Consider the following 25,649-nt stretch of genomic DNA (forward strand, 5'->3'; position numbering starts at 1 on the left):
GGGAATTGCAGGAAGGCTGTGAGGCACACATTGCTCTGTCCTTCAACGTGCATTGCTTCTTTCTGTCTCCCATCACCTGCCACCTGAGGCAGTTACCTCACGCTGGTCTGAACTTCCAATATTTGTTCTTCCGGGGGGAGGGGGGAGTCCCATCCCCTCTGCCACGTAAATGCACATGTTCACAATTTTGCATGCCTAAAAACCCCAACAACATTTTACATCATTGCAGATTAGTTCAGCTCACTAACATACAATAGCTTAGTTTTGTATTCCCAAGACAATTTGATGCAAATTTACTGAAGCAAACTTGCATGAGCATTAGTATATGAACAATAGAAGCATTACGTAAGACTAAAAAGGGTGAAACCTCAAAAGGTTGCGGAAGGCAAAATGATTTTATTTTATAGCATACTATGACCAATGCATTTCAGCTCATCACCCCTGAAACAACATGCATAAAACAATGCATTCTAAGTGAACTGCAATGTGGAATAAGATCTGCTGGCTCCTGAAGAGGCTGACATGCTGAAATGATAGGGAATACTATATTATTTTGCTTCCAGCATTGTTCCAGGTCTTCAGAGATTCCTCTTTGGTGGGACGGGAAGCTTCTTGTCTCTTAGGTGCCACCCATCTCTTTTTTCTGTTGGCGTTATGAATAAACCAAGTGGCACCATCATTGCAAAGTTGCTTTGAGACAGTTTAACTTGGCCAGTTTGTTTTAAATCAGGGTGAGGAACCTATGGCCCAAGAGCCAAACTCTCTCCACAGTCCTGCTTCATGTTCTCCTTGGGTATTTTTGCCTGAAAGGAATGTGTCCTCGAACTCTGATAATGCCTCTTACTTCTCTGGATGGAAGATTGTGTGTGTGCACGTGTGCGAGTGCATGTGCCTACTGTACAAGGATAAAATTTGCTCTGCCCAGTGTTGCCTTTACCCTCCTCTGGCATGAAGTCTGTCTAGATGTGGCCCTCAGAATGAAAAGGTTTCTCCACCTCTGTTCAAAACAGAGCTAAACAATTTGCTAAACAAACAAAAAACTCCAAAGAGCTATGTCACCAAGCTTCTCTCTCTCTCTTTGCATCCAAACACCTGCAGGAAAGGCCCATGAGCGTGCTGCTTTTACATGGCAAAAGTAGTGCCACTAATATTTGGGTACCTGAGAGCAGCTTAATATCCGTATTACCTTCCAAACTACTATAGGACAAAAATTCTTATTTGAATGAGTGTCATGTATGTCACAAATAATGGAAGGGGGATGTGTTAATTCAGTGCTAGTAGACCATTTAAGGGTATGTTACTAGTTTCCCTTAAAGAAGTTCTTACCCCTCACCTCAGAAAAACAAACTGTTTAGCAACTAACTAACTTAAAGATTGTTGCTACTAACCAACCAACCAACCAACCAGGGAAAAGGCCACTAACAATGGCAAACATGTTTACAGGATTGCAGGACCTGAACCATCCACTAGCCAACTGGGATAAGGTTAAGAAGATACAAATAATTACAGAATAGTTTACTAGTTTGATAATTTGGAAAATTAAGCCGACTGTATTTGGGCATACATGACACAGACTCTATGGAGATTCCAAAAATCTGACAAGGCCAGAGTTTAAATTCTCAACCTAGAGTAGCAATTTACAAATATTCTGTAAAATGAAATAGAGCATTTAGAAAATCAAGAAATAGTAGTATTGCTAATTCCAGTTCAATAAGTTGCATGGCTATTAATATAGATTCAGACAATAAACACCTTGGTGGTATTCAACTAGGTTTTACGCAGAGCAGGCTTATTGAATTTATAGGACCTAACCTACCCATGGTCATTTATTTCAATGAGACCGATTAAAACTTAGTTTAGATGATAGATAGATAGATAGATAGATAGATAGATGATAGATAGATAGATAGATGATAGATAAGATATAGATAGGTAACATTTCATTACTGTCCTTCTTCAACCATGTCTAAGTTTGAATGAGAAATTGTGCTGGTATATATTTAGAAAATCAATGCAGCCTCAGTCCTTCCCTAGTCTTGCTGGTGCCATGCTCCTGGGAGCTAAACCATGGTTTGGCTTAGTATTACATCTGAACCTAGGCTTGTGCTTTATCTCATTCCAAACCACAGCTGTTCTCCTCCACTTATTGGTTCTCCTCAAAATATGAACCTGCAGCAACCAATTTACATGAGGGCAGGGGGAATCAATGCTCCTCAGCTGGCTTCTACTAATGTCCATTTATAATATTTGTTTCCAATCTCTTTCCACTTTCAAGAAGCTGATGGCTGACAACAGTAGATAATGCCATGAAACAGAGAACAGTTTATTAAACACATTAAAAACAATACAGCTCAGAAAAAGGAAGTTAAACAGCTGCTTGGACAGAACCAGCAGCAATTATCACACACATGTGTCTAAATAAAAAATGTTTTCACACTTCTAAAATAATAGAGTTAGAATCTAGCAACTGCTTATTCATGAAGAAGTTCCAAAACAAGGGTGCCATGTTCTTGAAATTTGACTTCACAGATAGATAGAATCCAGAGCATGACATTTCTCCAGCTCACCTCCATCAGTTCACTGAGGACTGTATAATTTCATTAGGTGGAATCCAAGTGGTGCCCATGCACTTGTGAAAAAGCTTTTGATCCAGTGGGCACCTCCGCTTACTGAAAGGGAGGTGAAGTGATCTGCACCAATTTGCAATTCCCTTTATGGACCTCCATACCACTTTCTACCTTGCTATGGAATGTTCCTCAAGCTGGGGGATGCATGAGATACTGGCAAAAAAAGCCCCTCCCCTCTTCTTCCATTAATGGAGGCATCAATTGAATTAAAAGTCATTCTGTGAGTGCAAGGGCACCAAATGAATGCCAATCATTAAGTTTTTTACCCTACACTAATATGCTGTGTTTGGGGTAGAATGGTCTTACAACAACGCAGGGCAGAGAATGATTACCTAAGATCTTGAATAATCTAAATGTTTGTTTTACACATCTAAAGTCACTGTATAATTACTTTTGTAATGTTAACAACCACCTGATTCATGACCTAAATATTATATTGTATGCCCGCACACAAATTTTAATAGTCACGTATGTCTCCATCTCACATGTATGAAACTTTCATGCACACTTCTGCACATTCTCACATGTGTCAAAAACTTCTTGCTTCATATAAGTCCCAGTGTGACTTCATGAGGATTAAGAAAAAACAAGTAGTTTGAAGAGTGAAGCATGTCTGCACACCTTGGTACCCGGGCCTGAGATGTATATTTTAGGGCCCGCCTTATTTTTGTGATTGCAAGTTGTTTTAAGCTCTTTTTAACACTGTGTTTTAATGGTTGCAACCCACCCTGGGATGACAGAGTGTATAATAATAATAATAATAATTTGCAAAATCCACACTTGCACACTTCTCAACAACAAAAATTTAAACAGAATTCACTGGTAAACCATAAATATTTATGTAATAGTAATGCCTGAGGAGTTAGTATACAGTTTTATATTTTTTAATGGTTTTGTAAGACTTAAAAAACAAATCTAGGCCACAATTCAGACAGCCATGCAAGAAGACTGGCACCACCCAAAGGGGTTTTTGACCTCTATTTCTCAAGCAGCAGCCTCCTGCACATCATGGCAAACTGCTTTAGAAATTCAGGGGAATTTCCAAAGCAGTTTGATCAATGCGGCATTGGGGGTGGGGCAGGGAAGGGGGGGGAATCTGCCATTCAAATAAAAAACAAAAAAGACAGATGCCCAGCTGGGTACACCTAACAGCTCTCTAGATCGTGGCCTGAAATCTTTGGCATTCAAGGCCCACACTTCTAAAGATTTTCTATTTTGCCTATGAATGCTATTTTCACAAACAAGGAACAGTACCTTCCTATGGGATTACAGCATGACAGAGGTGTAGTTGGCCCGTGGGATTAATTAAAAGGGCTAGCATTTATTGCTTGCTCCTTTTAAATTGTTCCCATTTTCGTTAAACATTACTGCTTTTTAAGTTGGTCATGGTATGCCAAACCAAAATGACACAGACCTTTCATGCAAATACAGGATAATATTGGTTACAGAAGTATTCGACATCACTATACGCCTTCAAGAAATCTTAACTTTGTATTTCTTTTCAAGTCAGAAGTTAGCTGAAACATACTCTATATAAAGTATAATATTTCAAAGTTCTCTATTTAGAAGCAAGCAACTTCCATATTTTAAAACATGAAATACCAAAGTATTAAATCACAACTGACACCACAGCAGGCATCTGTTTTTCTACTACAATTTAACAGCCCCATTATATCCACAATCAAAGCAAAATGAGCATGTATACAGGCAGTTACAATTTAAAATGAAATTTAACGAAAGCCTGTTCCCAAAATAAGCAGAATTTGCTATACTTACTGAATGTTTCTCCTGCTGGCCCATAACTCCATGATTAGCTGGGATTGCAAGAGGTTTCATAATGAACAAACATATGCTGAACTGAATTTACACATCATGTACCAATTTCTCATGGATAGCAAATCATCCTCTACTGCATTAAACTAAACAAACAAAAACCAAGGGAAAAACCAAGCCAAGAGCTCAAAGTGCCGTTCACAAAATCTCTCACACTTGTAGTGCAGAAAAGCAATCCAAACAGCAGCAATTGTCTCCATTTTTATAACACTCGAAGTCTTAAGCGTGCAAGGATGTAAAGTGCCTGGCAACACCATACATATCCAGCATTCTTCTACAAGAACGAGAGCATTCCCTGAGAGCGCAAGGGAGGAAAAGGGGGGGGGGAGAGAGAAAAGCTAAAATGGCTGACTGCACACAGACTCCCTCAAAAAAGCTTAATACAGTATTATATTAGTAAGGGTGCGGGAACCAGCTTCCTGCATTCAACCAAGCATTGTTAATACTCCTGTTTAATTTGCAATCACAGTAATAAAGAGCCCCTCACCCCCATTAAAAAAAATAAAAAATCAGGGCAGAGCATGTGAATAGGGACCTCCCCTCTGGCTGCTAATGATGCTGACAGGGTGACCAGTGATCTCTGTTCCACTCAACTAACCAAGTTCGCACAATTAATCCAAGCGGCATGACATTGACGGACATTTAATTTAATGATGCCTGTCCCTCACATTCAAGGAAACCATGCCTACCATCAAGAGAGTCACTAAGGGAAAAAAACCAAAAAAAGCCAAACAAACCAAAAACACCAAAGGCACATACACAGAGAAAAACCTAGAGAATCATGAGTCTGAATGTAATACGCCAATATAATTACGTTATTGTGCTTACTTTGGAAGACCATGGCTGCAGGCAGTTGGCATAGCAACGCACAAGGAAAGCCATTTCCTGGGTAGAAAGAACGCTTCCTTTTCTAAATAAAAAATTCCTCTTAGGATACAAACGGCATTGCTGCTTCCTGCAGAAAGCAAAGACACTGTAGTCTGTCTCTTAACCTGCACACAGGCACACTCAATGCAGTTCTAATGATGTAAGTGGATCTCTCTCTCTCTCTGCCTCCCTCCCTCTCCCCCTATACATCGAAATATTCAACTCAAATGGAAGACACATTCCTTGCGGCTTGCCCCCTTGGCTGCTTAACTATTTCACTCATTAAGGTACAGATGGACAATTCAGATAGAGTAACAAGCGCTTGCCTGTATTATGTCAGCTTCTGTAGGTCAAGCAAATCCCAAAGGGGAAGGAATCCATTGATTGCTGGCTCCAGTGAATACCACTGAAGGCAGGGTGGGAATAAGGAGAAAGACTTACTTGAACAGGCTCCGAACTAAATATCATTTTTCACCAAGGTGAATATAAAGCAATGGTGTTTGCTGCCACCTCCTCCCCCACCCTCCCCCACCCAAAAATAATGTTGCGGCAAAGCTGTAAATATCTCTATCAACTGCTTAATAATGGCATACTTGACAAGCTTTCATGGGCACACAGGTATGATACTGTTCAGGCTTAGGTAACTGAAAGGTGCATAGCTGTGAATTTTCACAATCCTCCGCTGAAATTTGTTTAAATAAAGTCTGCAGTTTGCCACACAGGTCAAACATGTAGTTTCCATTAAAAGAGGTGTACAGTTCACAGAATATAGCACTGGAATAGGCAGGCAGGCTCTAAATTTGTACAGATCCAACATGTCTCTTGAAGGTAGTATTTCATTTTTTAAATGGAGAAATTAACCTAGCCACTCCCATGTAAAACTAGCTCTGTCACCACAGCATTATGGCACATGAACTAAGCTGAAGGGCATACTCCAGCCAAAAAAAGCACAAAGCACTGCTACATTACAAGCAACACACTTCCACGATGTTTTTATGCAAGTCATCAGTGAGAAAAATAAGGAAGACTTTTTGCCATCAATTTTTTATCATGAAAATCTGACCTTTTTACACTTACAATGCATTCCTGGTATTCAAGCCCATGTGCACACACAACTTGGGAGAGAAAGGAAGGGAAAGAATGCTCATTTCTGCTACTACAGTAACAAAAATCGAACAGATGACAAGAACTTTAAACATATATTTATGAACAATATAGAAAAGTGCCAGAGACAGAGGCTGCAGCTGTTTCTACCAGACACATGCATTCTCAGTTGGTTAATTTAATCTGTCATACAGTAATGCTTTCCTGTACTGACTGCAGGTCAAAGCTCACTTGGCAGACCAAAAGGTGATTCTCTAAAAGTCTATTTTTATAAAGCCATAGAATTCTTTAAAAAATAAAAACAAGCACCACCACTAAACCATATTTTAATGTTTTGGATCATTCATTTTTAGGCTTGTGTATACCATAATAATCTGTCGTGTATTCTTTTTAAAACACACATTAAAACATGTTTCCTTAGAATGGAAATCTAGAATAAGACTAATATGGGACCGTAGGTTTTTCTGCAGGGTTTGACTATGGAAAAACTGCCTTTATGCATGTGTATTCGCACGTGCAAGAGTATTTTTGAAAGCATTTTACAGTATTGTGGGAGCTGATAGCACTCATTTGAAGCAGTGGTCTTCAAATTTATTTTTAGCTGTAGCCAAAGAACAAACGTGGATACGTTTGTCACCCTCCCACCATCACTGTTTATTCCGACTGCAAATCTTTTCCCTTTAAACATATAAAAGAAAGCAAATGAGGAAACGCCCTACTCTGGACTCTTTGGTTCTTAATATCTAGGAAGCACCCTCCCCAACAATGGTTTTCTTATTGCATCTTTTCCTCTTGCTGCCATGCCCAGAACACTTCTGTCTCTAGATTTTAGTGGACACATGACACTGGTGGTAATGTGGCTAACATTTCTGAAGTCACAAGTGCCACAGGCAGTAGTTTATAGTGGGTAAGGCTTGAGCTTCCTTCTGCAGTGATACCTACTAGGAAAAGCAGAAGTGGGATGTGAAGAAGTGTGGCAATTGCTTCTCCCACCATGTGCTATGGCTGTCAAAAGAAGACAGCTCAGATATACTAATCACAGAGCAACACAAAACCTATCTAGAAGAGCTCTCACACAGCTGCTGGGCTTTCTTCTGGCAAGCTGCAGCAAGTCGTCTGACTCACTAAGCTCTTACTACTTCCTCACTGGAGTGGAAGGCACAGCCCTGTAGACAAAAGCTCTCTGTTTGTTTGGGATTTTTTTCCTGTTCCCATATTCTGGTTTCTTATCCTCTTTTTCTCCTTCCTTCTTCACATTTTGTTCTGATAGCCCGACTTATGACAAGACTTCGCAGGTGCAAAGGCTTGATTCCATGACTACCTGGCTACTGTTGAGCTACAATAAAAAATGTGTTAGGCTCATGTGGCAGCAGCCTGAGGTATGTGGAACTAGCAGAAGTCATTTTCAAATGCCCTAAGGTGCCCACAGAGAGGTGGAGAAAACAAATGTTTACCAAGGTCACTAAAAGAAGCACGTTTAGATTTAAATTAGGAAATGCTGCTCAGCAGTTAAGCACAAAGGCTATACAGTCTCACTTCACAAAGGTTAAGTGGCTCACTAAGTATGGGCTAGGGACACTGAGGTCCCAGTCACAACTTGTCGATTTTACAGATGGCAGAGATGCATAGCATTAGCCTTGCACACCTTCCCCCACCATGTGCAAAACCTTCAAGGTCAATTATCTCAAGCCACAAAAGGAAGAAACTTAAGGATGATCAAAAATTAGTTGCAGAACAAGGGAAAATTACAAATAAATGGAAAATCTTTAAATGTTAAAAATCAGCTGGACCTGGTTCATTCTGTATATTCTATGCATGGCATGGGAAGGTTCTATGAGCCCCCCATCCCCAAGTTTCAGTTCTATACCTTAGAACATAGGTATGCAAAGTAAGGCCTGGGGGGCAGATCCGGCCCAATCGCCTTCTAAATCTGGCCCACGGACGGTCCGGGAATCAGCGTGTTTTTACATGAGTAGAATGTGTGCTTTTATTTAAAATGCATCTCTGGGTTATTTGTGGGGCATAGGAATTCGTTCTTTTTTTCAAAATATAGTCTGAGGGACAAGGTCTGAGGGACAGTGGTCCAGCCCCCTGCTGAAAAAGTATGCTGACCCCTGGAGCAACCTCCCCCATTTGGTAACACTCAAATTGTTTGTCCTAAATTCCCATCTTCCATAACCAATTGGCCATGCTGGCTGAGGCTGATAAGATTTGTAGTTCAAAATATGTGAAGAGCACAAGGTTGCGAAAAGCTATCCTACTGTATATAATGTCTGTACTCTGGAGCTGTGAAAACAGGCCCAAGTCTAGAATAGTAGTAAGCAACTGACCAATACAAACACACTTAACACAGGCTTGGAAAAATTAGGTAGCCTTAGGATACAATTTAAAGACCTCACTATATACCCATTACTCTGTTATCAAACCTATGTTTTTCATTAGAAATACATCGGAACTTACTAACAATGAAATCCCTATGGACACAGATGTCATGTCACTTGCATTTCAATTCCCAGAATTTACTCTTATCTAATGACATGATATCACTGTCATGCAAATTTGGATGTCAGCAAAGTATGAAGTAATGGAATTATTTATTAGTGACAAAGAATTAGTTCAGAAATAGTGACCATAATTCCATCATAGAGTTTGAAGGTGCCTGAAAGGGTAATCAAGTCCAATACTTGCTGACGCTGGAAATCTACTAGTACAGCATCCCTGATAAGTAACTACCCAGACTTGCTCTGCTTAAAAATCTGTAAAGAACAGTCAACTGCCTTCCAAGGCAGCCTTTTTCATTGTTAAATAGGTTGTGGTGTCAGAAAGTTCTTCCTAAAATTAAGTCTAAATTAGGGGTTCCCAAACTGGGGCTTGTGGACCACAGACCACAGCATGGTGGTCCGCAGCAGGTCTGCATTAAACATTCATATTATTTTTTCATTTACATTTGTATTGTATTGTATTACAGTTTGCATTCCATAAAATTGAAATTGTAAGAATACAAATGCAATATAAGAAATAAAAGAAGCAATAAAAATACAAATAAAAACCATGCAGCATCTAAGCATCTGTCACTGATGCTTTAATTGAGTTTCCTGCATTGCAGGATACTAGATGACCCTCGGGGTCCCTTCTAACTCTACAATTCTACCATTCTAAGCACAATGCATTACAACTGCTACAACAGACAGAAACTAATAGCACCACACATTGCAATATTCAATATCTTTTAGAAAGAATCATTGTAACACAAACTGCCAAAAAGGGGGGAATCCTACTCATTTACAATTTAACTCAACACTTTTTAACACCACTGTTGGCAGTCCCATCTACCTGACATTCTTTGGCTACCTTCATTATTTCATATCATTAAGGCAATGCCATTCTTTTTTAGTAGACAAAAGTGCTACTAGAAACCTAGCTAAATCAATTAATTATCCAAGCAGTCTAATTTGTCAGCAAAATATATCAACACCCCCTCTGCTACCCAAAACCTTGCTTCTCAATCATTCTGTGAGAAATTTTCATCTGGGGCAGTTATAAAAACTGAACTGCAACTATATATTCCATGGGTTCCATTGCTGGTTGGTAAAATGGTAAAGGTAAAGGACTCTTGTACGGTTAAATCCAGTCGAATTTGACCAGGGGGTACGGTGCTCACCTCTGCTTTCAGGCAGGGGGAGCTGGTGTTTGCCCACAGACAGCTTTCCGGGTCGTGTGGCCAGCATGACTAAACCACTTCTGGTACAACGGAACACTGTGACAGAAACCAGAGCACACAGAAACACCATTTAGCTTCCTACCGCAGTGGCACCTATTTACTTCCTCGCGCTGATATGCTTTCGAACTGCTAGGTTGGCAGGAGCTGGAACAGAGCAATGGGAGCCCACACTATTGCATGGATTCAAACGGCCAACCTTATCATAGAGGCAAGCCCAAGACACTCGGTAGTTTAGACTACGGCACCACTCACCCCTGCTGGTTGACTATACACTGATGTCATTGTAGGCAAGTACTAAGTGTCAAGTACAAGATCCAACATTGATGAAAATAGGGTGGTGGTTGGCCATCATTAGTGATGATGGCAGTGAACTTATGAACACCTTACTTTGTGGTCTCAAACACAAACAGGAGGTAGAAGATTCAGAATAGCATCAAGTGAATACTTTAATAAGGACATCCAGTAAGTGATGAAAACCACCCATTATACCTATTGCCACCCTTCCAATCTGTAGTGCACTGAATAACTCATCTGCATTGCCATAAAGTACTGCCAACTTCTACAGCCATGACACCAATACATCACAATCTCAGTGAGATTAAATAGGGTACTACCTCTCCCTATGAACGATGAACCATGAACAAAAAGTGCCTTCCCAGTACTATATCCAACCTGGAAGATGAACACGTTGACAAAAATATCCAGGGACAACTATAGCAGCAGAATGACTATCTCTTTGTAACTAATCTTTTTGCAGGGCTGTAGTAGTAACAAGCAACAGTAACACTACTCAAATTGAGTAGTAACACTATTCAAATTGCAAAATAAAAGGGCAGGTTTCAGCACATCATTACCCTTTGGTCTGAGTGGCTGCAGTAGATATAATGGCAGCAATTAAGAACTATGTGATCTGAATCATGGTTGCCAATCCACTACTAAAGCCAACAGTAGGCAGGCAGGCAATCATATGTGGATGCCAGAGTATGGCTCTTTAGTTTATTCCCATACCACTTGAAATTTTCAGTTTTGTAAAAAGGAAAATATAATTACCCTGACTTATTATTATTAATGTATTACTATTTAACCTTAAAATATTACATTTGCAAATAATGTTATAGTGCATTTTTCTTAGATTCTCTAGGTTTAGGCTTAGATCCTGTTAACATTCTATCTTCACCAACTCTATTAGCAATATATGCTGCATGGTTAACCCATTTGCTGGTGTTCCAGACCATCTGTACAAATACCATTCTGTTGAGCTGTTACTGTGGATGAATCCATAATCCAGATCTTTAATACACCCAGCACTGAGCACAGACACATTGGTGCCTTAGCTGGGTTTGCTGCTGACACCTGCCAATCTTGCTTTAATTGCAGATTGGTTAGTCATATAGCACATTCTGTTCTTAGCTTTTAGAGAAAAACATTCCATTTACATTTCCTACTGCTTAAAAGAGCAGCAGTGTGTATAAAGGTATTAAATATTTTTAATCCATGACTCCTGTTTAAATAGCTACTTTAAAACAGAAACATTAGAAAACTATGGAAGTGTTTGCGCCATTCCAGCTAATGCCAGCTGTTTTGTTAGCAGGATTTAATAACTAAACTAGAAAAGCCTGCCATATGCAAACACACAAGTTTTAAGCTGCAAAAATACTTTAAAATCTATTTTAATTATACCTCAAAAAAGGCGGCTTAAGTGTTCACATATCTTACAAAGCTTATACCTTGGAGCATTTCAAATGTTTAAAAAGCAACAGCATTAAAGCAATCCTGGCTAGTACAGGTGGTGGCCCTCATTTTTTAAATTTGCATATTTATGGATGTTTATTCATATTTATGGATTACTGAAGGAACTATCACACAAACAGGATCACTTTTCCTTTGCAACAGCCAATGTGGAGGGGAGGGGCAATCCTGCTTAGGGCTCTGCTCAGCTGCACAAGAGCGTTTAGAGAGCTTGTAGCAATCTTGTGTACCCAAGCCCATAGCTTAGCAGGATTGCTCACCCTTTGCAACAGTGATCCTGCTTAGTGCTGGGTTCCAAAAGCGCTGTTTGAAGCATCTATCTTTGAAAGTTTAAAGGAGAGGGGGCTACTTTAAACAGTGTTTTTGATAAATTCTTTAAGGCAGCCACTGCACTCCTGTTTTAGAGGACCTGAGGTTCCCCACTCCTGCTACAGTTAATGACAGAGTGGGCACTGTAACTGCTCCTTACTCTATTAGGACACCACAGGACGAAGGAAAGGGAGTATGCTTGGGGACCTGGGAGTGGCAAGAGAGTAGCCGATGGTGCAAGAGTTCAGTCAAGGTATCTGAAGGTTTATGTTCCATTTAGCCTTGTCTTCCAAACTCCCTGGATTTCAATCAAAGTCAGGCTCCAACAGTTACTCATAACATCCCTCATTTTCAGTGCTGAAGCTCCCTCAGTTCTCAGACATGCTGCTTTGAGGACTGGCCAGCTACTTGGACTTGGGTTCTGCGGTGGCAAAACTATGGTCCCAGTTAAGTATGTGCAGCTACTTATTTCAGACATGTTTAAGTCAAGTCTCCTTAGAATCATAGCCATCGACACTGATGTGATCGGTCTAAAGTAAGCACTCCACAGCTTTAATCAGAATAATGAGTTTTGCTGTTGTTTTTATAACAATCATAAGCTTATGGATACTTGGAGTTTGAACAGTCAGGGATTGATTGACTGACTGACTGGATTGATTGATTGATTGATTGATTGAGTGATTGATTGATTGATTGATTGATTAGTTAGTCACCCTTAATAAATATTCATTGGGTATCTTACAAACAAAACATTTATAAATAGAGAATGACATCCAATTGTGGCCACCCACTAGTGGACCAGGCTTCCACTGGTGAGACAAGACTTACCCTTCCTCTCCTCCCTTTCCCCCTGCAGCTCCCATACAGTCCAAAAGTTCAGGCCACAGAGAAGGGGAAGCTTGTATGGCATGGATGCCCCCCCCATTATACTTTTTAGGAAAAGAATCCAAAAAGACAGGAAAATACTTAAATTTCATAGCTACAGTACCATGGCCAAGAAAGCCCTTTCCCTGGTAGACATACGCCAGTGATCAGATGTCATGCAACCAGAGCAAGGCTTAAGGTTTGAGTAGGCTATGCAGGAGGCAATCTTCCAGGAAACCTGCCCTAAGCCAGTTAGGGCTTGTCAGGTTGAAACCAGCACTTTAATTCCCAGGAATGAGCTGAGAGTCAGGAGTTGCATATATTGACAGACATTTCATCTCTAGGTCCCTATTTCTAAGTGTGATCAGATTAAATGTATTTAATGCATACTGACTGGTTACCTCTGCACAAGTCATAGCAGACTAGTGCCCCCACTCATTAAAAATGGCAGCTCAACAACAAATTTTGATGCATGAATTTGACTGAATACTATAGATTATATTTTTATTCATCAACATGAAACAAATACCAAGATCTCTATTTCTTCTCTAGAACTCCAAAAGGATGCAAGATGCCCAAGCATAATGTATATACAATATTCAAATATTGCAAAGTTAGTAGCAAACCAGTGGTGAAGAAAAGTTTTAGTATTCAATGTTTTTCCAAGTTTTTAACAATCGTCTGTCATTCAATTTTCTACTGAATTTATATACAGGTTTCAATTTTCTATTATTAAATGGATTTCTCTCAAGGAAGGTTGCCCAATCTTCTCTTAACAAATAAGCATACATTTAACACTAGCATTTAATGTGACACAACTCCACATTTCAGTAATTCAGAAAAAATGCCACCTGATACAAAAACTGCTTATTGAAGAATATCTCAGTAACTCTCTTAACAGATTTATAAGCTTACAGGGCAGGCAACCCAGCACTGTCAATTTTCACAAATTGGAAACAGGACCCAGACTGGCAGGCATATTACTGACACCTAAATTGCCTAAAATGCAGCATGGCTTGATACACAACACCCTTATTACAGTGAATTTCCAAAGCAACCAAAAGATGGGTCCAATTATGGCATCAATACAAGCTCTTCTTCCAAGGGGAATGGAAGAAGAGCAAATCCCAGTGGACACACACGTTTGCAGCAAAGATGATGTAATGTATAGAGACAGAAAGGTATCCTCAGACAGAAGCTGAAACTTAGGTAAACAGACCCCACAGTACCTTGAACTGCTGTGCACTTCTTTCAACTGTGTGTGTGTGTGTGTGTGTGCGCGCGCGCACGCACACACACACACACACACAATGGCAACAGAAACTGTAACAGTATCTCAGGTTGTTATCCATACGTTTGCCACATTGATATGACAAAAAAAATAAACAGTATTGGCTATGAGTTAAGAATAGTCACTCAAGCACCTTGTGAAAATATAAATTTAGGATATACGTAAGCAAAACAAAGTTAAATATGCCACTACAGCTAATAAATCCATCTATCCTGACATACATCAAAAAATTCAAAGCCTAAATGTTCTTAAATCATTATACTTTAGGAATACTTAGTACCTGGTTATTTTGTCTAGTACAAAAACTACTTTTGATTTCTACCCTCAGATGCTGCTAATCTCTATAGGATTTCAGATGTTAGGATGAAATATTACAACTGAAAGTATTAAAAAGAGCAGCCTATGACAAACCAATGAAATTAATAGTGTTAAGCTACTATTAAGTATTAAACCACTAATTGCTATAGATTGCAAACATAGTACAGTCGTACCTTGGGTCCCAAACGCCTTGCAACTCAAATGTTTTGGCTCCTGAACGCCACAAACCCGGAAGTGAGTGTTCCGGTTTGCAAACGTTCTTTGGAAGCCGAACGACTGGCGCAGCTTCTGCAGCTTCCGATTGAGTGCAGGAAGCTCCTGAAGCCAATCGGAAACTGCGCCTTGGTTGTTGAACATTTTCGGAAGTCGAACGGATTCCATTCGACAACTAAGGTACGACTGTAACACAGTATTTTACTACTACTTTTAATATTTTTTTTATTTACAGAATTGTATTAATGGTGTGAAGCCAAGCTTATATTTTGATCTTCACCTTTCCTGAACAGTACATAAAAAGATACAGTGGTCTCTGATGCATTATCTATCTTACTAGTAAAAAAAAATTCACCTTACACATATCTATTACAAATACAAACCAAGCCCTACGAGGAACAGTTGAGGGAGTTGGGTATGTTTCGCCTGGTAAAGAGGGGACTGAGAGGAGACATGAGAGCCATCTTCAAACATCTAAAGGGCGGTCAGCAATAAGCAAGCTTATTTTTTCCTGCTCCAGAGGCTAGGACCTGAACCAACAGATTCAAGTTATAAGAAAGGAGATTCTAACTAAACATCAGGAAGAACTTTCTGACAGTAAGAGCTGTTCCACGGTGAAACAGACTCCCACCACAAGTGGTGGGCTCTCCCTTGGATGTTTTTAAGCAGAGGTTGGATAGCCACCTGTCATGTATAATCTAGTGAGATTCCTGCATTGCAGGGGGCTGCACTAGATGGCCCTGGGGATTCCTTCCAACTCTACAATTATATGATTCTATGACGCAGAATTTGGAGCTGGGTTAGTTTAAAAATATTGTGGCCCCTATTTGACCCACAAGGCTGTTACTGACAAACCATGCAGACACTGACATGGTATCAAAGGAACAACTAGGAGCTTAAAGTGAGCTCTTGTTATTTAGCTGGAGCATGGCATGCTTCTACCAACCATCAGCTGATGAATGGTGGAAGCACATCTTGACCCAGGAGCAGAAAGTGGTTTGCACTGAAACATCTGCGAAAATGAATGGGGGCGGGGGACAACTCCATTTTAGCAGTGGTTTTAATACAAATCATTTCTTGCTCCTGTAGCAACCCTCTTTGAAGGTGCAAGTTCACCTGACATCATTGACAACTGTGAAATATGGCCTGTGAGGGTTAGGGAAGATTTCCACCCCTGTTGCAGTCAATGCATACCCCTAATGCTTACATAACTGTGTTGGATTCACTGCCACGTGTGCAAATGGGGTTAAAATAGTGATTGACAACTGCTGTGGTAGTATAGAATGTTCGTAAACAGTAAAAATTCATGTAATAAAAGTGTCAACATTCATGAAAGGAGAAATGAGGCAGAGAAGAGTGGGGCTGAGGAAGCTCCAAAGTGAACCTTGTGCTCTCCTGCCAGGGACAGCTTTTCTATTTATGTTGAGTTGAAAACATCAAAGCATCTACATATATTACACACAGAGACATATTACATTCAGTATCCTTTTATCAACCAGCGTTCCAGTAAGATGCCTTCTGATGTTGTGTATTTGGCATTCTCAGAGGCCACTACAGTCATAATTTCACACAAAACACACCATGATTGCAATTTAAAATGAAAACAGTTATGCTATAGTGATTATGCTATTACCACCTTAAATTTGTATGCAAGATAAAGCACTGGAAGGATAATATAACCATAATAATTATATGTTTTATGCATGTTTTTCACTGCTTGCTTACAATAGTCTAAAAATCATAATTCTGTGACATAAAATTAACTCTTACTAGCTAGTTCATAACAAAATATCACACTGTTTAAATTTTAAACAAGTGAAAATACTGCCACAAATAATTAAAGTAATTCCGTAAGTCCCTCCCCTCCAGCTTCCATTCCACTTTCTGTTTCAACACCTTCTGTATTTTAGGAACGTGTGGTTTCTATAGTATCTTTAGGTGCAACTAATATAGAGCAGAATCAAAATAATCTGTTTTATAACAGTACGGCCTACAAATATTCAGCTTGTATCAGAGCCATTATCTAGAAACTTCTGCTTCAAAATGCAACAGCTAAAGAGTAAGATAGAGACAATGGTTGGGTAATGGATATTAAATAAGGAAATAAATGGAGAGTGTTCTGTTCAATGTGAGTACTTTATCATTTTTGTATGTCATATATTGATACCACATGACGAATTCTAACAACAAAATACACCACCACAGGAAATGAATTATTATTTTTTTAAGGTAAAAACTGAAATGCAAGTAATGGTGATGTCACTAGGCTCTATCTACATTCAGTTTGTGTGATTTTAACTGAAGGTAAACTGTGTATCATATAGTGTAACAGAATGGATGCAGAACAAATTTAGCAACAGCAAACTAGTATTAAGACATTAGTTACACTCCAAAGTGGGGGGGGGGGTGTAAAGGGTTAGAGGACCATACACATAAGTTACAATACCTGCTGTTTAGTGCATTCCTGTGAGCCAAAATGAAATGAATGCCATATAGGAGGAAAGGAAAAGATGAACATTATCAGAGATGCTCAAAACATATAGTACCATTATGAAACTAATGCTATTATGTAAGGAAGGTTCTTAAATGGACTTATGAGTTTGGTGTAGATACTCTCCCTGACCCATATGGCCACTTAACATACAACAGTATAATAGCAGCATTGCTAGTATTTGTCAAGCACTTTCCTTTAAAACATAACATATATTCACTTCTCTGTCATTATGTACACTAGTCTTTGAAACACAGTCAGCTGATCACATACTATCTCAATCAGTATATCTACATATTATAACCCTAAAAGAAACTATAACACTATAAAGAAATTCATATTTTATTTGGCAGCCATGTTTTCCTGCCTTGATATGTATAGCACAAAAGGGAAGACTTGCATCTCTAAACTCTCTGTGGGTACATATGAGAAAACCATATCTAAAATGAGGTTCTTTGGATGTTCTTACCATGTGTTTGGAGAGGCACGTCTTCCCACAAACAAACTGATTAACTTTGAGTAATGGGAACATATGATCATAAATTAACATTTTCCTTTTAGTCATTCATAAAACTGATCAAGAAGTATGCCATATTAGTACACCACAAATCAACTTATTAGATTTCAGTAAATTGTTCATAATAAAATTACAATGAAAGATGGGGTTACATCAAAACCTGAAAAATCAAGCCTTCTGTCATACAAGCAAAACACCTAAGTATTGAAGAATCTCACAAGACATCTAAGAAAAAACTTGGACAATTAACAAGAGACATAGTTAAACCTTTAGGTGCTAACAGTTGCAGGTGGAATTGTAGATGGAAATTGACAAGAATTTTTTAATTCTTAATTAAATTCCTAATTTAATTAATTTAATTTTAATTAACTCCTAATTTTTAGGAAAGGAAACAGTGGGAAATCCTGAGTACTTTAAAATCCGAGAGAGCACATGAAGAATCTCAAATGGCTATGTACTCCTGAGGCTTTATATTGTGAGGAACTCTGAGTTCCTACAGAGTTAATCACAAACACTAAAGAATAGCTCACATAGTCATTTTGGGAAACTTTTATTCCCTGCATGAAGAACTGTATTCCATATCAGCTCTGGAATACAATTATGTAAAGATAAATCATGTAAACTAGCGATATATAGGGAGATGCTGGTTCCCTTTTCATAACATTGTGAAATGTTTCTGGTTTGTCAAGTCTTCAAGGTGAAACTATATTTTTTGAGGTGCTTATAGTAGTTTTAAATGTTTGTTTTATTTGATTGTATACCTCTCTGGAGCTTTGAGAAAAGAACTATTAAAATACTTGTTAAATATGCAACACAGCATCAATATACGTGATTGTGAGGGTTTTTTGTTGCCACACAACAATACTGAATATTATTATTTATAGAAATATGGTGGCACTGCTCCTCAAGGCAATTCAGATTAACAAAACAAATTCTATTAGAAAAAAGTGAAAGCAACAAAACTACAATAAAAACAAAGTAAGAAACAAATATAACTTATGAGTTGAAACTCATTAAAAACCTGATGAAATAAAAATGTATTGACTGCCACATAAAAACCATTTATGATGCGGCCAGTCAAGCCTCTATCAGGAGAAAGCTACACAGATAAGGAAAGGCCCAATCTCACACTACCATTACCCTTGGTGGCAGAACAGAACAGGGCTTCAGATGATGACTGATAGGCATCTTCATGCAGAAGGATGCAGTCCCAAGGAGGACATTCTAGTCCCAAGATATTTATAATTTTATAGGTATGTGTAAATGTCGTAATTCCCCATACAATTATGTACTAGAATACTGTTTGCATAATGGAAAGTGCTAATATGAATAGCATTGGTGCCAAATTAGTTCCAGCAATGTGTAGCTGATACTGTGAATTAGTAAGAAACAATACTTGATGATGATGATGATGATGATGATATATGTTTTAATATAACACCCATCTTAAGCACTTAGGCACATAGAACACAAATATGGGTTTCTTCCATTCTGAACATCAGTGTTCGCAATTTTGTATTTCTACGCTACAGTGATGAACTGTGAAGACTTTTCTCCATCAGTCTGAGAATGCAGAATAATTATAATTTGAAGGATAAAGCAATATAGACATAATGCTCTCTCAGATGATAAAGGCATGGTGTAGATTTGTTAGAACAATTTGATATTAGTCACATCGGTATAAACAACCCGCTCTGGTCTACTTCTCATGCTGAGAAGAGATAAAGCAAAATAATGGCCTAAATAGATGATAGTGCTTCAAGAAGAAGTGGCTATTCACAGAACTTAATGTTTCAGTGATTGGTTTATGGATGTCTTTTAAACTAAATAAAGTCAGCAGAATTATCTATTACAGAGATCAAATTTGAATAAAGTGTTTTAAGCTGGCATTTTGAAGCTGATCTGCTCCAAAAGCAGTATTTCTAAACTATTCCAAGGACTCTTAACTACAAGTTCAGTTTCTTCTTTATGGCTGCTAAAAAATCTCCTGCACATGAAATTTTAAGAAAGGCAAATTGTGGCCATGTGAATCTTTCACAAAATAAGAATGAGCATTTGGCAACTGCTAATATTCAAATTTGTTACACTATCAAAATAATTTGGATGGCTTACCGTGTGATAACCTCTAGGTAACGGTGGTTTCCCTACAGGATAAGCATCCACAGTGTCAATAATTGTTTGTCTTTCTCCTTTTTGATTGATTTTCCTAAATCTCCGTCGAGATTGTCTATGAGATGCTTGTCGCTGGAAATATTCTTCATTTTCATCCATATAATCCACCTGATAAAAAGGCATATTTAATAGCAAAAAAATACATTTTGTAATATGATAAAAATAAATAAGGTTATGGATGGCCTCTTCTCTGCTACAATTAGAAAGCACGTACATTCATTTCAGTTTGAGATAGAACACACGAAATGGTACTCTCACAGAAATCAGCAGTAAGTAGTTATAAAAATTTCTGCATTTTCCACAGTAGAAGCTATTCCTACATAGTGAGAATGAACAGGCATAATTCTTAAGACAATTACTCAACTGACATTCATATATTCTACAACTGACCTACTGTGCGTGTGCACACCTATGTATTTAGAAGCGTCTGTTTTTTTCTCTCTCACACAGAAGGCTAGTTTCTTACTGGGGAGAAAAAAAGAATATTTCTGAAGGAAGCAAACTTGAAGCTTTCCGGCTGATCTCAATAAGCCATTGGGGAGCTACCCCTCCCATCCTGTGGGAGCCAGCTCTTCTAAAACACAGCATCCTATTTCCTCTAAAGCAAGCAAAATTTTTAAAAGAAAAAAGAAAGACTTGAAGGAAAACTGCACAAGGGTATACTATAATAATGTCAACCCCCACAAAAAAATCTTCTGATACACACCTACAACAAGTATTGTATTTTGCATCTTGCACACAGCCGTTTCTACTTTGGAGAGGGTAGAAATCTGGATGCTCAGCTGCTAAGGTAACACTGTATTTGATAAGGCTCTGAGCTATGACAAAGCATGCAACAACTATTTTATAAAGAACTTTGTGCCAGTTCTGAATGCTACTGCAAGTATTGTGTGAGGTAGTATTAGCTGCAATACTGTATTGTGGGGCTCTACACCCACTGCTTGAAATACGGAAGAGGGGTAATGCCCTTGTTTCATATCGTGATTAATCCAATTATAGCAGGGTGAGCGGAAATCAGTCACCAAAAGGAAGTATTTAAAAATGTAAATGTTCCCTATACGTAGTGACAAGAATTTTTACTTAAAATTTGTAGAGTTGGAAGGTGCCATGAGAGTCATCTAGTCCAACCCAAAACATTTCCTTTACAAAACAAAAGCAAAAAACCACCAAAAACAATAAGATGCAAAACAATTATGTAATGGATTCTGCAATGCCTGAAATGTAAGGGGGGGGGGGGGGAAACGGGAGGTCTTGAAGGAAATTGAATGGTCAGACCAGACCAAGATGAAAAGTAGGTTGTAGAGCTTCCTAAAAGGTCACTTTATGAATTTGCTAGTAGATAAATTAATTGTGTGCTAAGAAGGCCTATGTAAGAAAGTTTCTTTGCACAAAAATGAATTTATTCGCTCTACTGCCTACTAAAATAGATATTCTGACAGTATCTCCAGGTGTGTTGCTAAATCCAGCTATCTTAAAGAAATCTTTAAAAATTCCTACAAAACTAGGATTCCTTATTCAACACTGAATTTTAATCTGTATAACAGATAAAATATAGTTATCCTGTATGCATACCTATTGTACACATAATGACTTGGATTCTAAGGCAAGTTAACTTAAGAAAGTTCACGGGAAGAAAGTTTCCCATACCCTCATTCCCTCTGCAGCCACTTGTGCCTAAAGAAACTTGTTCAGACAACTGGGAGTGTGGGCTCCTCCTGAGCAACATGGGATGGGATCCAGAGAGCTCTCCAGCACCGTTCTATATAAACACAAACACCCTTTCTAGACAAGTTTTTCAAGGGTTGCAGGTGGATGCAGGAGACAGGAGTTCTAGAATCATAGACTGCGGGGAAGGGACATAGAACTTTCTTTCCATGGTCTTCCTTAAATTAACCTACTTTAAAACCCAAGCAACTAACTCGTTTTAAAGATGGCAAATGATACACTTCTCAAATACATAATTGTACATTTCCTTAACATGGACATTCATCTAGTTATGCTTACCACAATCATTTCAGATGGCTCTAGAACAATGCATTCACAGCCACGTCTGAAGCTTCCTGCAGAACGTTTGCCAAAACTGAAAGAGGACAGAAAATACTTTGAGCAAAACCAAGTCTATAAAGCTACAGTTTTAAAATTTAATGCTACGCACATGACAAAACCACATTTTCAATCAATTTTCGTCTTCTTCTGAGGCAATATCAGGGGTGGGGGTGTATTGGCAATACAAATTAGACTTAAAGGCTGCTTAAAATTTATGGGATTCTTCATTTTGTATTTTTGGCACACATGTTTCACAGTAGAAATTTGTCCCATTACTTTATCCAATACTATATTGTTGAATACTAAGGCACATGGATCCAAATGTAAAATGTAAGACATTAGGACCACTCTTAAAATAGAAATACTCAAAACGTTTATTCTCACCTCTGCACAAATTTTGCTTGTACTGATAAAATGCAAGTCACTTGTAAAAATCTGTTAAACCACTAAGAACCTGTCTTTATATAGCTGAAATGTCAATAATTAGAAACTGCTATACTTGCTCAGCATCACAATGACGTTATGCTAGCATTACGAGGACTATATTACACAGCAATCACTGTAGTAGAAAGGTAGTTTCTGGTTACTGGGGAAAAATGTTCGTAATCTTTGTCACTCCCTTTTCCTCTCAACCTGAATCCATCTGTGCCTCATATATGTGGAATTTCAGGTCTTTCAGCTCCAGAGCAGGAGTTCTCAGACCTTGTAGCCCCAGGGCCCACTTCAGATGGCTGAAAATTACAAAGGTCAGCCAGTGACAAAATGGTGGTGCAGAAGCAGTTACAAAATAGTGGGCAAGTTTGACAATCAACTGGCAATAATGGACATCACTTTCTACTAATATGTCATCCATCTTTGGAAACGTGTAAATTCTTCACCACTGTGTTTTCCTTGCAGTGAGCAGTTCCATTGATTAACTTTCCTCAAGCTAAGTACAGAAATTTGCTATGGAGGTATTGCGAATCAGTGTCCCCATTTTAAGCAGAATTTGCTGATCTAATGAAGGTGGCTTTCTCTTTTTTCTTCTTCCCTTCCTACCCCCACATGCCTCCCATCTCCTGTAATTTCTTCTCCCATTCACCTTTTACATTCAACTTGAACCTTACTCTCCTCCAACTGCTAATAGTGTCTTTCATCCCTCCTCTCTGGTTTTTTATATTCACTTCTTCCTCCTATAACACCTTTCCTTCCTTATCCCTTTCATTTCTATTCCCTGTTTGCTGTACTATTTTTTTTTATTAACATTCATGGCGAATATTAACATTTTAGCTTCCTTCCAACACTTCCTGTGGTGGTTTCTCCTCAGAGGAAGAGAACTTCCTTTCCCTTTTCTTTCTTCCTTGAACTCTTCTCCCTGCCACCATTGCTCCAGCTGGCGCTGGAATCAGCTGAAGGCTATGTCATGATTTGGGGGCAGGGAAGCCAAGTGAAGAGGCACTGGGCAGGCTATGGCACTGAAGCCCACTTGAACAATGCATAAGCCCACTGGTGCATCCTGGCCCACTGTCTGAGAAACACTGCTCCGCAACCACACTTCTTTGCTCATGGCATTCACCTTCCCACTTTCCATCCTTCAGTCAGCAATTTTAATTGATTAAATCAATTAAATTATTGCACTCATACTACGAAGGCTGAATTTAGATTATCAATGAGAGCCTCTAGGTCAGGGTTACCTAAATGCCAGAGTACAAAGTTGTCAAACCTGAATTTTTAGGAATGTAAATGAAATAAAGTCAAGAAATGTCAATATATAATCAAGATTTATTAATCATCCATCAACATTACTAAGAATCATCTTATTAAATACAAAGATCCCACACTGGCAAGGGAGGTGCACTCTGTGTAAGTCAATTCCCTGTATTAATGAGGCTCACAATTCCTAATTAATTTTTGCACTATAACTTGTGAACTTCTTTTCCACCCTAGGCCCTTTTCAAAGCATGCTTTTGACTCCATGCTCTTTATTCTCCCCATGTGGTCCCACTGGTCAAATGGGGTCGCTCTTCACAGCATAAATGAAAAGCAGCACTGTCATGCGAGAGACCACCTTGAGATTGGTCACGTAAGCCAAATCATCATCATCACCATTTTATTATTTATACACCGCCCATCTGACTGGTGTAGTAAAATTGTATCACACAGAGGGAAGGGAATAAACAGTCTTGGTATAGTAATTCTGCTGTCGTCCCGGTCCTGGGATTGCCCGGGGTGTCTGTGTGTTCCTGCTCCCATGGAAAAGCATTAATTGATCCCTTGTAACAGTTCTACCTTTACCTCTAATCCTACAAGCCCATGAAACTTATTTGGTTCCCAATTTGGATAGGTCAGCTGTCTTGAGGTAGAAGTGCAGGCTCCTTAAACAAACCATGCTTTGTGGTGGGAACTGAATGATATTTCACCACCTTAAGTGTTCGTGGGATCAGTTAAAATTACACCTGAAAATTATATGTCAGCTAAATTATGCAGCAGTTTATACAGATATTCGCTGCTGAAATTAATCTGCAGGGACTCCAACATTTATTTTTGCATTTAGACTGAGAGTATGCTGAGTGACACAGATGGATAGAAGTATCATATTTTTTCTTTGGGACTATGATTCAAAGGCTGACTAGGAATGCCATGGGGAGCAGACAGCAGCAAGAATGCTATGTCATGAGACAGGATGACCTAATTCTGCATCACCCCATCCCCCGTCCTGGGTAGACAGTCAGACTTAACCCATGGCACCAATTAGGAATTAAGGAATGCTGGGAAGAAATGCAAGAGTAGAACCTCTCCCCCTCTCAGAAATCTCCCTCTCCCATAGGACCATATTCCTAAAATGACCATATTCCTTCTTCTTATCTCTTAGCAGCTTTTGATACTATTGACCATTGTATTCTCAAGAGGTTCTGTGAGTTAAGAATCACAGCCATGACATCACGGTGGTTTTGTCCCAAGCTGCAGGGATGTTTCCAGAGAATTCCAAACTCTGCAGCATTCCATTTATTTAAGGGCTTTATGCACTGCTACTCACTATATGTCTCAAAGACATTTTCAAAAAATATATACAATACACAAAACTGATATCATAGATTAAAATATCAAGAAACAGAACCATTAAAACAACTTTAATAATACAAACAACCTGGCATCTGAAACTTAGCAAGGACAGCACTGCCTGATTTCTAATGGAGGAAGTTCCATAGAGCTGGGCACACTACACTTAAAGCACAACTTCTGGTTGTCATGAGACATCCTTTTGGTCCATGGGGGAGGGAGTGTCATTAATAGTGCTCCCATCCAGTTATGCTGTGGCATCCTGCAAGATTTAATCTTCTCCCACATGCTATTTAACATCAGTATGAAGCTGCCAAGAGCAGTCATCCAGAGATCTGGGGCTCATTGCCACCAATATGCAGATGATACCCAGGTCTATTTCTCCATGCCATTAGAACCAGATGAAGCTGTTTTATACTAAACCACTCCCTTGGGGCAGGGGTTGAATGAGGTCCAATAACTTAGGCTGAAACCTGGCACGATAGGTT

The 25,649-nt window shown here is 38.9% G+C and overlaps 1 protein-coding gene across 8 annotated transcripts in view; it reads right to left on the reverse strand.

Moving 5' to 3' along the window:
- RAPGEF2 (Rap guanine nucleotide exchange factor 2) overlaps positions 1-25,649 on the reverse strand; it is a 155,755-nt gene that overhangs the window by 54,644 nt on the left and 75,462 nt on the right. For 4 of the 8 annotated variants that reach the window (XM_053402967.1, XM_053402964.1, XM_053402968.1 and 1 more), the window contains exons 5-7: positions 22,081-22,156; positions 20,017-20,184; positions 17,343-17,360 (exon numbers count right to left, since the gene is read on the reverse strand). In XM_053402967.1, coding sequence (XP_053258942.1) covers positions 17,343-17,360; positions 20,017-20,184; positions 22,081-22,156 — 262 coding nt within the window. Of the gene's footprint in view, positions 1-4,403; positions 4,765-5,288; positions 5,410-17,342; positions 17,361-20,016; positions 20,185-22,080; positions 22,157-25,649 lie in introns of those variants that run through there. The other 4 variants (XM_053402966.1, XM_053402963.1, XM_053402970.1 and 1 more) reach the window with 3 other exon arrangements.

This window comes from Podarcis raffonei, chromosome 9 (genome assembly GCF_027172205.1).
Source record: "Podarcis raffonei isolate rPodRaf1 chromosome 9, rPodRaf1.pri, whole genome shotgun sequence".
NCBI lineage: Eukaryota > Metazoa > Chordata > Lepidosauria > Squamata > Lacertidae > Podarcis > Podarcis raffonei.